The 15882-nt window shown below is 45.1% G+C and overlaps 1 protein-coding gene across 2 annotated transcripts in view; it reads left to right on the top strand.

The window, feature by feature from the left end:
* The window catches only part of adcy5 (adenylate cyclase 5), a 424142-nt gene that overhangs the window by 325631 nt on the left and 82629 nt on the right, over nt 1-15882 (top strand). For both annotated transcript variants that reach the window (XM_087989343.1, XM_043694258.2), the window contains one exon: nt 2691-2719. In XM_087989343.1, coding sequence (XP_087845469.1) covers nt 2691-2719 — 29 coding nt within the window. The remainder of the gene's footprint in view (nt 1-2690; nt 2720-15882) is intronic.

Genomic DNA, 15882 nt, shown 5'->3' with positions numbered 1-15882 from the left:
TATTGCAGGCTGCAGCGCGGCATAGACAGGATGCAGAGCTGGGCTGAGAAATGGCAGATGGAGTTCAACCTGGATAAATGCGAAGTGATGCATTTTGGAAGGTTGAACTCGAATGCTGAATATAGGATTAAAGACAGGATTCTTGGCAGTGTGGAGGCACAGAGGGATCTTGGTGTTCAAGTACATAGATCCCTCAAAGTTGCCACCCAAGTGGATAGGTTTGTTAAGAAAGATATGACATTTTGGCTTTCATTAACCAGGGGGATCAAGTTTAAGAGCTGCAAGGTTTTGCTACAGCTCTACAAGTCCCTGGTGAGACCACACTTGGAATATTGTGTCCAGTTCTGGTCGCCCTACTATAGGAAAGATGCAGAGGCTTTGGAGAGGGTGCAAAGAAGGTTTACTACGGTGCTGCCTGGACTGGAGGGCTTGCCTTATGAAGAAAGGTTGACTAAGCTCGGACGTGTCTCTCTGGAGAGAGGGAGGAAGAGAGGTGACCTGATCGAGGTATGCAAGCTAATGAGAGGCATGGATAGAGTCAACAGCCAGAGACTTTCCCCAGGGCAGGATTGACTGACACGAGGGGTCATAATTTTAAGATATTAGGAGAAAGGTATAGAGAGGACGAATGCATGGAATGCGTTGCCAGCAGTGGTGGTGGAAGCAGAGTCATTGGGGACATTTAAGCAACTGCTGGACCTGCACATGGATAGCAGTGAATTGAGGGGTGCATAGGTTAAGTTATTTTATTTTACATTTGGATTAATGCTTGGCACAACATCCTGGGCTAAAGAGCCTGTTCTGTGCTGTGTATTTCCATGTCCATGTCTATGTCTATATGACCTTCCAACTCAAGAGGCATGGATTTTACCATGCCTGACAGAGTGGTAAAACAAAAGAGAGATCTCCTCTGAATCTATAATTCAGAGAAATATTCACTGCACCCACATAGTCATGATTAGTTCGATCTACAAACTCATGTGGCACTGTACAATTCAGTGCCTCCTGTCTCCTCTAATCCTGTCCATCTGAAAGACTTGCTGGTTTGTATTGGTAATGTCAGTGGGCTAGTAATCCAGAGCCCCAGGCTAATGTTTTAGAGACATTGATTCCAATTTCACCAAGGCAAATTGTGATGTTTTGAATTCAATCAAATCTGGAATTAAAAGTTATCCTAATAGCAGCCATATAGCCACTGGTAATTGTTGTTAAAAACCCATGTGGTGCACTAATGCCCTTTCGGGAAAGAAATTTGACATTCCTACCTAGTCTGGTTAACATGTAAGTCCAGACCCATGACAGTGTGGTTCACTGTTAACCACCTTCTGAAATGGCCTGGCAGGCCACTCAGATCAAGGACATTTAGGAATGGAGAATAAATGTGGGCCTCGCTCACATCCCATGAATGAATAATACCAAAGGCACAAGTCAAAGTGTGATGGAAAACCCTCCACTTGCCTAGATCAGTGCAGCTAAGCAGCCTGCTTCGTTGGCACCCCATCCACCACCGTCGATATTCACTCCCATTACCACCGATACACAGCAGCAACAGTCTGTACCATCTACAAAATCCACTGCATTAACCCACCAAGGCTCCTTCAACAGCATCTTTCAAATCCACACCCTCTACCATCCAGGACATGAGCAGATGTACATGGGAACACCACAGTCTGCGAGTTCTCCTCCAAGCCATATACCATCTGACTTGGAAATATGTTAATATTCCTTGCTGTTACTGGATCGAAATCCCTGAATTCCCTCTTTAACAGCATTGTGGGACAGTGGTTCAAGAAGGCAGCACACCACCACCTTCTCAGAATGAGTGAGGGATGGACAATGAACGTTACCTCAATAGTAATGCCTATGTCGATTAGACCATCAGATATAGGAGCAGAGTTGGACCATTCAGCCCATCCGGTCTGCTCCATATTTAATCATGGCTGATACGTTTCTCAACCCCATTCTCCTGCCTTCTCCCTGTAACCCTTGATCACCTTACTAATCAACAATCCCATGAACAAATACAAAAATGAACCTGATCACATCTGGACTGGAGATAATTCAGTACTCTATTTTCTTGGCAGTAGGGTTGAGTATCAAGGGTGAAATTGTAACCAGCAACACAGGATTCACCACTGGAGCTTGATACAAGTCTTTGAGCCAAGCTTGGTAAAATTTGGCAAGTGGAGTTATTTCTCTGGAGGCTAATCTGGCAGAATCCAGCATGTGGTCTGCTGGGGAATGTGCTTGAGGTCCAGAAGACCCTGACTCAATTCACACTTTATGTTTGGAAAGGGTTTATTGCCTTACACCAACAGCAAGAACTTGCAATATATCAAACATTAATTCAGAGAAATATTCCCCAGGTGTTTCGAAAGTATGACGACCAAGCAAAATTGACACCAAAATATTGTCAAAGAGGTAGGGTTTAAGGAACATTTTGTTAAAGGACAAAAGACAGGTAAGTGAGGCTTATTGTTGGAATTCCAAAACTGTGGAATTGAAGGCACAGACACCAATGGTAGACAGTGGAAAATGAGCATGAGCAAGAAGCCGGAATTGGAGGCGTGCAGGGATCTCAGGGCGTTGTGGGACTGACGGAGATTTTTAGTAGCTATTAATACACAAATCACAAGGTCATTTAGCTGACAGTAATGAGCTGTGTTTGTTCTCTCTCCTCTCATTTCTAGGGCATTGTGGACTACATGGGCAAGGACAAGTAAGTGTTGGATCTTTTTTAACAGACTGTGTATATAAACTCTCATGATGAAAGCAAAATGCTGCAGATGCTGGAGATCTGAAACAATCATAGAGAATGCTGGAGAAACTCAGCAGATCTAGCAGATTTGTGGAGCGAGGAACAGTTAACATTTTGAGTCTGACGTGACTCTTCTTCAAGCCACTCACCCTATCTTGATTTAAAAATAAATCACCGTTTCTTCAGTGTTACAGATTCAGAATCCTGGAACTCCATCCCAAACAGCATTGTGGGTCAACCTACAGCACATGGACTGCACCAGTTCAAGAAGGTGGTTCATCATCTCCTTCTCAAATAGTGATGGGTAATAAATGCTGGTTCAGCCAGCGATGCCCACATTCCATGAATTGATATCCTTGTATTGCCGATACGGGTGATATGCTGGTCTTGTGCTTATGACAGGGTAAAAACAATGACTGCAGATGCTGGAAACCAGATTCTGGATTAGTGGTGCTGGAAGAGCACAGCAGTTCAGGCAGCATCCAAGGAGCAATAAAATCGACGTTTCGGGCACAAGCCCTTCATTAGGAATAAAGGCAGAGAGCCTGAAGGGTGGAGAGATAAGCTAGAGGAGGGTGGCGGTGGGGAGAAAGTAGCATAGAGTACAATAGGTGAGTGGGGGAGGGGATGAAGGTGATAGGTCGGGGCGGGGAGGAGAGTGGAGTGGATACGTGGAAAAGAAGATAGGCAGGTAGGACAGGTCATGGGGACAGTGCTGAGCTGGAAGTTTGGAACTAGGGTGAGGTGGGGGAAGGGGAAATGAGGAAACTGGTGAAGTCCACATTGATGCCCTGGGGTTGAAGTGTTCCGAGGCGGAAGGTGAGGCGTTCTTCCTCCAGGCATCTGGTGGTGAGGGAGCGGCGGTGAAAGAGGCCCAGGACCTCCATGTCCTCGGCAGAGTGGGAGGGGGAGTTGAAATGTTGGGCCTCAGGGCGGTCTGGTTGATTGGTGCGGGTGTCCCGGAAATGTTCCCTAAAGCGCTCTGCTAGGAGGCGTCCAGTCTCCCCAATGTAGAGGAGACCGCATCGGGAGCAACGGATACAATAAATGATATTGGTGGATGTGCAGGTAAAACTTTGATGGATGTGGAAGGCTCCTTTAGGGCCTTGGATGGAGTTGAGGGAGGAGGTGTGGGCACAGGTTTTGCAGTTCCTGCGGTGGCAGGGGAAGGTGCCAGGATGGGAGGGTGGGTTGTAGGAAGGGAAATTGCGGTCTCTAAAGAAGGAGGCCATCTGGTGTGTTTTGTGGTGGAACTGGTCATCCTGGGAGCAGATACGGCGGAGGCGGAGGAATTGGGAATACGGGATGGCATTTTTGCAAGAGGTGGGGTGGGAAGAGGTATAATACAGGTAGCTGTGGGAGTCGATGGGTTTGTAAAAAATGTCAGTGTCAAGTCGGGCGTCATTAATGGAGATGGAGAGGTCCAGGAAGGGAAGGGAGGTGTCAGAGATGGTCCAGGTAAATTTAAGGTCAGGGTGGAATGTGTTGGTGAAGCTGATGAATTGCTCAACCTTCTCACGGGAGCACGAGGTGGCGCCAATGCAGTCATCAATGTAGCGGAGGAAGAGGTGGGGAGTGGTGCCGGTGTAATTACGGAAGATTGACTGTTCTACGTAGTCAACAAAGAGACAGGCATAGCTGGGGCCCATACGTGTGCCCATGGCTACCCCTTTGGTCTGGAGGAAGTGGGAGGATTCGAAGGAGAAATTGTTCAGGGTGAGGATCAGTTCGGCCTAACGAATGAGAGTGTCGGTGGAAGGGTACTGTTGGGGATGTCGGGGGAGGAAAAAACGGAGTGCTTGGAGGCCCTGGTCATGGCGGATGGAGGTATAGAGGGATTGGGTATCCATGGTGAAGATGAGGTGTTGGGGGTCGGGGAAATGGAAGTCTTGGAGGAGGTGGAGGGCGTGGGTGGTGTCTCGAACGTATGTGGGGAGTTCCTGGACTAGGGGGGATAGGACAGTGTCGAGGTAGGTAGAGATGAGTTCAGTGGAGCAGGAGCATGCTGAGACAATGGGTTGGCCAGGGTGGTCAGGCTTGTGGATCTTGGGAAGGAGGTAGAACCGGGCAGTGCGGGGTTCCCGGACTATGAGGTCCCTTCCCACATGGTTAAAGATGCCCTCCAACACATCTCGTCTACATCCCACACCTCCATCCTCAGACCCCACCCCTCCAACCGTAACAAGGACAGAACGCCCCTGGTGCTCACCTTCCACCCTACTAACCTTCGCATAAACCAAATCCTAAAGGAGCCTTCCACATCCATCAAAGTTTTGCCTGCACATCCCACCAATATCATTTATTGTATCCGTTGCTCCCGATGCTGTCTCCTCTGCATTGGGGAGACTGGACGCCTCCTAGCAGAGTGCTTTAGGGAACATCTCCGGGACACCTGCACCAATCAACCAGACTGCCCTGTGGCCCAACATTTCAACTCCCCCTCCCACTCTGCCGAGGACATGGAGATTCCTGGGCCTCCTTCACCGCCGCTCCCTCACCACCAGATGCCTGGAGGAAGAACGTCTCATCCTCCGCCTCGGAACACTTCAACCCCAGCGCATCAATGTGGACTTCAACAGTTTCCTCATTTCCCCTTCCCCCACCTCACCCTTATTCCAAACTTCCAGCTCAGCACTGTCCCCATGACCTGTCCTACCTGCCTATCTTCTTTTCCACCTCTCCACTCCACTCTCCCTCCGCCCCCGACCTATCACCTTCATCCCCTCCCCCACTCACACATTGTACTCTATGCTACTTTCTCCCCACCCCCACCCTCCTCTAGCTTACCTCTCCACGCTTCAGGCTCTCTGCCCTTATTCCTGATGAAGGGCTTTTGCCTGAAATGTCGATTTTACTGCTCCTCGGATGCTGCCTGAACTGCTGTGCTCTTCCAGCACCACTAATCCAGAATTGTGCTTATGACAAGCTTGCTCTGATGTATGTCCCTGTATCACTAATTACTTGATCAGCATCAGGATTTCCAAGACCATAGCATTCACATCTAGGTTGAGAGGGCAGGCCGATAGCAAATTAACCAAATATGCAGAGCTCTATATGTATCAGTCTTGTGTTCTCAGCATCCTCCTTATAGCAATGAAGCACAGAGAACCCAAACAAGGAGAGAGGCTGAAGTGTTATCACCTCACTGCCTCAGATGAATATTAGATATGACTTAGCTAAAGAGGGTGCTGAATGTGGAGGTCCCTCAGAAAGAAGGGATTCCTAGTAGGTTGACCTATTTGGGTTAGCGGTGAATCTCCTGGCTGGGTCATGTGAACCAGATAGATGACGGCTAGTTAAGATGGTTAATCGTCCCTCAATTAACATAACTGAAAAATGGATTGTCTACTTATCAACCCACAGTTGTTGAAGGAACACTGCTTATTGCAAATTGGCTGCATTTTAACAGTGACTGCACTTCATAGAAGCCCTGCAGTGTGGAAGCAGGCCGTTTAGCCCATCAAGTCCACAGCAACCCTCTGAACAGCATCCCATCCAGATCCATTCCCCCTACGCTATCCCTGTAACCCTGCATTTCCCATGGCTAACCTTCTAGCCTACACATCCGTCGACACTATGGGCAATTTAGCATGACCAATCCACCCGACCTGCACATCTTTGGATTGTGGGAGGAAACCAGAGCATCCGGAGGAAACCCACACAGACATGGGGAGAATGTGCAAACTCCAAACAGATAGTTATTCGAGGTGGAATCAAATTGAGGTCCCTGGCGCTGTGAGGCAGCAATGCTAACCACTGAGCCACCGTGCTGCCCAATTTCAAAAAAGTACTTGATTGGCATTTGAAGTTTTAGGATAACCTGAGGTTGTGAAAGGCATGACATAAATGTAAGCTTTTATTTTTAACATGCCTGATTTCTATTCACAGGGCATATGTCCTGGAATGTTACATAGAGAGAGTAAAATATTCTGCATTATTATGTAGGATTTATATTAAGCGTAGGTTTATGTGGTATAGGGTTCCATGTAAGTATAGGAGAGTGGTTATTGAAGTTGCCACTGCTGAGAAATAAAAGCAGACAATGCTGGAAATATTCAGCAGGTCAGGCAATATTTGTGCAGAGGGTGAAATTTTCTGGGGTCACCTGGACATTTTCAAACGGCAGGCAAGAGAAACTTAATTAGGCAAGTAGTTAAGATTGAATTATTTTAAAAATCACTGTGGGGTGTGAGCATTCCTACCTGGGCCACCATTTATTGCGCGTCCCTGTTTGCCTTTGAAAATGTAGTGGTCAGATTCCTTCTTGAATCACTGTAGACTTGTGCTGTAGATAGAACCACAATGCTATTCTGGAGAGAGTACCAGAATTTTGGCCTACACAGAGGGAATGGTGATATATTTCTAAATCAGAATGGTGAGTGGCTTGGAGGGAAACTTCAGATAATGTATCTGCTGTGTTCCAGAGGGTAGTGGTTGTGGATTTGGAAGGTTCTGTTTAAGAATCTGTGGTGAATTTTTGTAGGTGGTATAGTGAGTGGCTTTATTCTGGATGGTGTCAAGCTTCTTGAGCTGAATTTCCTCAGAGCAAACCTTAAGGTTTTGCTATTCTGTTCTTGGGATCCTACAGGTGGGCCAGCTTTCCCAGTCTTCATATTTGGGAACCTATTTTGCATTACTTAACATGTCATAAATACTCATTAAGATCCCAGATCACTGGAATTATATCCATAGACAAATGTGGTAGGCAGAAGAAGATAGAGCATGTGTTCACAAAACCAACATATCCATGAGGCGTGTAACTGGTGGGTAGACTTCTTCCTCCAAGTTCTGATCAGTACAAATTTCTTCACAAGACTATAAGATATAGCAGCAGAATTAGGCCATCCAGCCCCTTGAGTTTCTCCACCTTTCAATCACGACTGATATGATTTTCAAACCCCATTTTCCTGCTTTCTCCCTGTAACCCTTAATCACCCTACTAATCAAAAAGCTGTCTGTCTGTGTCTTAAGTGCGCTCAATGACTTGGCTTCCACAGCCTGCAACAATGAGTTCCACAGATTAATCACCCTTTGGCTGAAGAAATTCTTCCTCATCTCAGTTCTAATGTGTTGTCCCTTCCCTTGAGGCTGTGCCCTCAAGTTCTAGTCTCTCTTGCAAGTGGAAATATCTTCTCCACTTCCACACTGTCCAGGCTTCTCAGTATTCTGTAAGTTCCAATGAGATTCCTCCCTCATCCTTCCAAACTCTTATCGAGTACAGACCCAGAATGCTCAATCACTCCTATATGACAAGCCCTTCATTCGTACTAACCTCCTCTGGACTCCCTCCAACGCCAACACATCCTTCCTTAGACACAGTGCCACAATATTCCAAATCCAGTCTCACCAAACTCTCATGCAGCCTTAGCAGTGCACCTCTGCTTTTGCATTCAAGCCCTCTTGAAATGATTGTATTTGCCTATGTAACTGCCAACTAAATCAGAGTGTTAACCTTAAGAGAATCCTAAACTAGGACTCTTAAGTCCCTTTGTGCTTCAGATTTCCAAAGCCTTTCCCATTTAGAAAATAGTCAAACCTCTTCTTCCTGCCATATTCACACTTTCCCACATTGTATTCCATCTGCCACTTCTTTGCCTGCTCTCCTAGTCTGTCCAAGTCCTTCTGCATCCTCCCTGCTTCCTCAACACCATCTGTGCTTCCACTTATCAGTTACTTGGCTCCTTTGTAACCAAGCTGCGTCTGTGCAGTTACACTTACAATGTCAACCAGCTCATGAGAAGTCTCAGTCACATGCAGTCTTGCTTGTATTTCTTAATGGCTTATGTAGTATGGGATGAAGCCTCACTGGGTCGACTAACCCCTGAGAGGTCACAGTAATATGCAGTTTTGTTTGTTGTAGTTAAATGCTTATGGTGTAAGGGGTGGAGCCTCAAGGGGTCACTCAGTTCATGAGAAGTCTCAGTCATATGCAGGCTTGTTTGTAAATGTCAGAGGCTAGGGATACAGCGGTAAGTAATTGACATCCTGTCTCCCCAACGTCTGTCCATCAACTACAAGGCACAAGTCATGGAATACTCCCCACTTGCCTGGATGAGTGCAGCTCTAACAACACTCAGGAAATTGACATCTTCCAAGAAAAAGCTGTTCACTTGATTGGCACCACATCCACAAATGACCACACCATCCACCACAGATACCACTGTGTGATATCTATAAGATGCAATACAGAAATTCACCAAAGACCCTTCCTAACTTATGACCACTTCCATCTAGAAGGACAAGGGCAGAAAATACATTGCAAAGATATGAAATGCAAGTTCTCCTCCACCCCAATCACTATCCTGACTTGAAATATATCGCCATAAATGGGTCAAATTCCTGAAATCCCAACCTAAGGACATGGGTCTACCCACAGCACATGGACTGCAGCAGTTCAAAAAGATAGCTCTTCACTAAAGGCAATAGACATTGGCAATAAATACTGGCCCAGCCAGTGATTTCCACTCCTTATGAAAAACATTCTTAAAGGCTTAGATTGTAAGGGTGAAGCCTCACCTGATTAACTACCTGATAAGAGGTCTTAGCCATATTCATTTTGCCGTATCTGTTGCCTTTCTCAGTGGTATAATGGAATGCCAAATTATTTGTTCACATGCATGTCCACTGAACTGTCCCAAGGTATGAGAGGGTCAAGCACATACTCTTTATTTGTCTCGTTATGCATTTCCTTTTGCCAACCATGACAATCTTGCTTCTGTGCCAGAAGGTTATATATTCAAATGGATTTGAATGGTCTAAATCTGCTCCTTTGTCTTATAGTCTTATAGTTCTTTTACTTGTACTGTGTAATTCTCAAATTCCCAAATTGAATAATAAAGAAACCTAAATACATAATCTAATATCCTGTCACCTTTCATTTCCATTCTGTAAGCACACCACATAATCTACTTTGTACTTTACACTGTCCTTATTCGCTCTGCAAGTTCAATATGAGCTGGCACACTCTCATCCCATAAACTTCAAAACCAAGTTAAATCCCACAGATAATTATTTTTACCGAATTATTCTCTGAACGAGGACTAACATGGCAGCTTTCTCTTGCTCTCAAGGATAAAAGTAAAGTCACCATTGTCCCAAAGGACTGCTGCCTCAGAGAGAGATAACTCATGGTTTAAGGGTCACAACACCTTAAGTGAGCAGTGAGGATAAGAATTATGGATCCTTCATAGCGACCTCAGTTGGTATAGGAATTAAACCCACACTATCGACATTGTTCACCAGCCATCCAGCCAACTAAGATAACCAATATCCTGCCCTCAAGAAAATGATGGTGAGTGACCTTCTTGAACTGCTGCAGTCCCTATGGTGAAGGTAGCAATTTGTTGGGAATCACGGGATTTGAATCAGCAGCGATGAAGGAACTCCAGTGTAGCTCCCAAGTTAGAATAGTGTGTGACTTTTTTTACATTCATGTGTGCAACATAGGTGTTGCTGACTGGCCAGTATTTATTGCCCATCCCAAATTGCCCTTCAGAAGGTGATGATGAGATGCTTTCTTGAACCATTGCAATCCATATGCTGTCGGCAGCTCTACAATGCTTTTAGGGAGGGAGTTCCAGGATTTTGACCCAGCAACAGTGAAAGAATGGCGATATGTCTCCACATCAGGATGGTGAGTGTTTTGGAGAGGCAATTGTAGGTGGTGGTGTTCCCATGTATCTGCTGCTCTTGTCCTGCTGTGTGGTGGAGGTTGTGGGTTCAGAGGTGCTGTCAAAACAAGTTCCTGCCAGGCAGCGATATGCTGAGAATTACCAGACCAAGACCTGGATGCAGATGAAAAATTTGACAATTAAACCCTTTGAAACTCTCCAACAAAAACGGAATGTATTGGAACTGCACAGCACATCCGTCAGAATCCTGTGGGATAGATATTTCAGCCCAAGATTCATCATCAGAACTGGGAAAGAAAGAACATACAAGACACAGAGGAATTAGGAACCATAATAACCTATTTGGCCCCTCAAGCCTGCTCAGCAATTCACTAACGTCATAGTTGATCTGATTGTGGCTCTCAACTCCACTTTCCTGCCTGCCCTGTAACCCTTGACCCTTGCTGATTGAAAATCTATTCTGACTTGGAATCTTCATGTCAGGAGTCTGTCGAGTGGAATTTTTTTGAACTGATAAAGATGGCAAGATTCAAGAACTCTGGATGACAAGAGTTATTGAAAGTTTAGCCATAAAGAAAAAGAAGCATATTTTGGGTTTAAGAAACTGAAATCCGAGAAGACCCTTAAGGAATATAAAGGATGTTTCTGTGGGGGAGCATTTAGGGAACGGAGATCACAATTCTGTAAGTTTTAAGATAGTTATGGATAAGGATATGGATGATCCTCAGATTAAAGTGCTAAGTTGTGGGAAGACTGATTACAACTGTATTAGGGAGGAACTGGAAAATTAGATTGGGGGGTGACTGTTTAAGGATGAATATACTTCAGACATGTAGGAATCCTTTAAAGGCCACTTGATCAGAGGTTGGGAACCAATATGTTCCTGTCAGAATGAAAGATAAAGATAACAAGGTTTGGGAACCCAGGATGATGAGTGATATTGAAAGATTAGTCAAAAAGGAAAAGGAAGCATATTCAAGGTTTAGGCCTTTGTGGAATATAAAGAAAGCAAGAAAGAACTTCAACAAGGAATTCGGAGAGCTTAAAGGGGCCACAAAATGTCCTTGGCAAAAAGACTAAAAAGAATCTCAAGACATTGTGCATGTAAGTTAAGAACAAGAGGGTAGCTAAGGAAAGGGTAATTCCACTCAAGGACAAAGGAGGAAATTTATGCATGGAACCAAGTGGATGAGGTCCTTAATGGGTACTTCACATCGGTATGGAAAAAGGCAGGAGATTGACATTAGATAACAGAGATAGTGCCGGCATGATGGGCTAATTGGTCGCCTTCTGCACCATAATGATTTTCTGATGCCGTCCTTTATACTCAATTCTGCTGCCAGTAAATCCCAACATTTACTGCATGCTAACTTTCTGTGATTCATGTACCAAGGTATCCAAATCTGCCAAGTTCTGCAATCTCATGCAATTTAAAAACATACCACCCTTATTCTTATTGCCAGAGTAAACCAGTTCACATTTTCCCACGTTTACTCTATGTGGCAAAGTTTTGCTCACTCACTTAACATATCTAGAGCTCTTTACATCCGCTTGACAATTTACTTTCCTACCTATCTTGGTGACATTGGTGAAGTCTCTTCATTAGACTGACCAGAACTAAAGAGTGGGGGAGACAGTAATAAAGGAAGGTTATAAATGCAGTGTAGATAGGTTTGCTTTTTTACTTTTACTCATTCTTGGAATGAGGCTGACACTGAAAAGTCCACCATTTCCTATCCATCACCAGCTGTCCTGAGAGGTCTTGGCCATGGAGACAGAGTGTTCAGTTGGTGTTTGACAAGATTCAGTGACTTTCTTGGCTAATTCACAGGACAGTTAAGAGTCAACTATGACAGTGTAGGATTGAAGCCCATATAGGCCAAGTAAGAATAGCAGACCGACTTTCCAAAACACTTATAGACACATTTAATAGAACACAGGATCTGTTTAGATGAAGAATATCCTGCTGTTCATTTGGTCTCCTTCAGCCTGAATACCTATTCTACATTCTCCCTGGTTAAGCTCCCAGCTATTTCCGAAATCCGTCCAGTTTCCTAACTCTCAGTTCACCTCTCCAGGAGTGCATTTCTGCTATTCAATATATAAAGATGTATAAATGTATTTGTTTCCACTGCTATTTAGCATAAGGACAGTCATCGGTAACTGCTGGCCAAACACCATCCCAACTTGGTAAGTGTTTTTTGATGAGTCAGGCCCCAAAGTTTGGCAGGGAAATGGGTTTCTGAAGGCAGGCAGCACTGTTGCCACAATGGGGTTGGCTATTACCGTGAGGTCAGCCCTCCTGCTGAATTGGAGTGCCACATCCCTTCAGAGGGCTTAGCAGGCTGTCTCACTGTGCGGCGAGAACCTTGATTGGCCACATATATGGCACACTGTGTAGGAAGGTCATCCTCCACCTTCCCCAGTGCTCCACACCAGGGTTGTTGCAGTTCAGTGGTACTATCCCTGCCTCTGAGCTGGGAGAGTCTGCATTCAGGTCCACCTGCTTCAAAAGTGTATAAGAACGTTGCTAAACAGATTGATTAGGAAATGTCCATTTGCCCTCACAATTTTACACGCTCTCTCCTGACCTCTCAGCCTGTACCTCAAGGACTGGTAGAAAATGGCCAATATTGTGCAAAGTGTTCTGCTTACCGAAACAGTATCAAACCAGACATGAGCAGCTATTAGGTCAGGTTTAATTGAATAAATTTTGTATTAAAGAGTGTCATAAGGGAGGAACAATAAGTTCAAGTATAGAAAGGGAATTCCTTGGGCCCAAGCAATTGAAGGCAAGGCAACTAATGTTGGAGCGATTTTTTTTTATTCATTCAGGAAATATGGGCATCGCTGGCTGGGCCTGCCCCTGGTTGCTCTTGAGATAGTCACTGCACCTCAAATTTTACTTGCCACTTTTCAAGCCAAACCTAGATATTTTCCAGGCCTTGCTATATGTGGGCTGGGTTGCTTGAGTATCTGAGCAGTCTTGAATGGTGCTGAACATTGTGCAGTCACCAGTGATCATCACCACTTCTAACCTTTGATAGAGGAAGACAGTCATTGATGAAGCAGGTGAAGATGGTTGGGCTGAGGACACTACCCTCAGGAACTCCTGTGGAGATGTCTTGGAACTGAGATGGCTGACGTCCATTTTCCAGTGTAGCAGGTGATGACTCCAACCAGTGGAGTGTTTTCCCCCTGATTCCCATTGACTTCAGTTTTGCTAGGGCTCATTGATGTCACACATGGTCTAATGAGGCATTGATGTCAAGGTCAATCACTTTCACCTCACCTCTGGAATTCAGCTCTGTGCCCATGTTTAAACCAAGGCTGAAGTGAGCTGAGTGACCCAGATGGAACCCAAGCTGGGAGTCACTGAACAGTGTTATTGCTGAGCTGGTACTGCTTGACAGCACTGTTGATGACACCTCCCATCACTTTACTTATTAGATTAGATTACCTACAGTGTGGAAACAGGCCCTTCAGCCCAACCAGTCCACACCAACCCTCCAAAGAGTAACCCATCCAAACCCATTTCCCTCTGACTAATGCACCTAACACTATGGGCAATTTACCATGGCCAATTCACCTGACCTGCACATTTTTGGACTGTGGGAGGAAACCGGAGCACCCAGAGGAAATCCACGCAGACACGGGGAGAATGTGCAAACTCCACACAGATAGTCGCTCGAGGCTGGAATCGAACCAGGGACCCTGGTGCTGTGAGGCAGCAGTGCTAACCACTGAGCCACCATGCCGCCCCGGGTCTCGATCAAATGATTGAGGGTAGACTAATGGGGTGGTAATTAGCTGAGTTGGATTTTTCCTGCTCTTTCTGTACAGGACATACCTGGGCAATTTTCCACATTGTTGGGTAGATGCCAGTTTTGCAGCTGGAACAGCTTGGTTAAGGGTGCGGCAAGTTCTGGAGCACCCATCTTTAATGCTATTGCTGGAACATTGGCAGAGGCCATAGCCTTTGCAATATCCAGTGCCTTCAACCATTTCTTTTCTATCACATAGAATGAATCGAATTGGCTAAAGACTGGCACCTGTGATGCTGGGCATCTCTGGAAGAGGCCAAGATGAATCATCTATTCAGCGCTTCTGGCTGAATATTGATGTGAATGCTGCAACATTCTGCCAGTGAGACAGAACATGCCCAGAGAGCATAATGCTGGTGTCTTTGAGACGTTACCTGTAAGACACAGTTTCACGAGTATGATTGTGTCAGGGGCTATCGTTGACTTGTCTGTGAGTTAGGAGAAAGTGAGGACTGCAGATGCTGGGGATCAGAGCTGAAAAATGTGTTTCTGGAAAAGTACAGCAGGTCAGGCAGCATCAAAGGAGCAGGAGAATCGACGTTTCGGGAATAAGCCCTTCTTCAGGAATGACTGAAGAAGGGCTTATGCCCGAAACGTCGATTCTCCTGCTCCTTTGATGCTGCCTGACCTGCTGCGCTATTCCAGCAAAACATTTGTCTGTGAGTTAGCTCTCTGAACTTTGGCACTAGCCCCCAGACATCAGTAAGAAGGACTTTGCAGAGTCAGTAGAGCTGTGTTTGCAATTGCCTTTTCCAATGCCTAGCTTGATGCCTGGTGAACCGTCCAGTTCAACTTTTTACATTTTGAGACTTCTTAATATTTCAGTTCAATTGACTGGCTTGCAAAGTTGTTTTGGAGGGCCGTTAAGAGGCAACCACGTTGCAATTTAATTCTGAAAAAAATGTCACATTAACTCTGTTTTCTTTCTCCACTGATGCTGCCAGACTTGCTGAATTTCTCCGACATTCTGTTTTTAATTCAAATTTTCGGCATCTGTAGTGCTTTGCTGTTATCCTGACCTCAAAGGTCAATTTAGAAATGAGGAATGGCGAGGTGATGAAGAGATCTGATGTCAAGGATGAAAATGTTAAAATCAAGGTATCAGTTAACTAGGAGTCACTACAGATCAACAAACAATAGTCAGGGTATTAGTGGAGCAGGACTTGCAACAAGTTCAGCGTTTTGAGAAGCGTGTTTTGAGAAGATTTGTAGCTCAGGTTGAGGTTCAGGTGGTTCTGGTGAACAAACCTACATCCAGGATATTATATTTGCAGAGAGTAGAATATAGAGGACCAAACAGGATTGCTTTGAAATCTAGAGGTAACTGAGGCATGGATGAGGATTTCAGCAGCTGATAAGCTTACACAGGGATGGAGTCAGGTGATTTTAGAGAGGTTTAGGAACAGGGAGTCTCAGTGACAGCACAACTAGGATGTTAGAAGCTTGTTTTGTGTGATGCCAAAGTTACAAACAGACTGTTTTAATCTTTTCAGATTCAGGGATGAGAGAAGTCGAGAATAATGCCTTATACTTAGCATGTTGGTTATTACCCTTTTAGGAATGGTGCACTCAACAGAAGAACAACTGTTGACAGATCAAGGTCAATAGTTCGCCAACATTGGTGTGCCAGCGCAGGGGAATCAGGCAGCATATAGAGCAAAAGAGGTTT

Source organism: Chiloscyllium plagiosum, unplaced genomic scaffold, assembly GCF_037043375.1.
Source record: "Chiloscyllium plagiosum isolate Xiang-an unplaced genomic scaffold, Cpla_swu_hap1 HiC_scaffold_7, whole genome shotgun sequence".
Classification (NCBI taxonomy): Eukaryota; Metazoa; Chordata; class Chondrichthyes; order Orectolobiformes; family Hemiscylliidae; genus Chiloscyllium; species Chiloscyllium plagiosum.
Note: the sequence above shows the minus strand (reverse complement) of the source record. Positions and strands in the feature narration are given on the sequence as shown.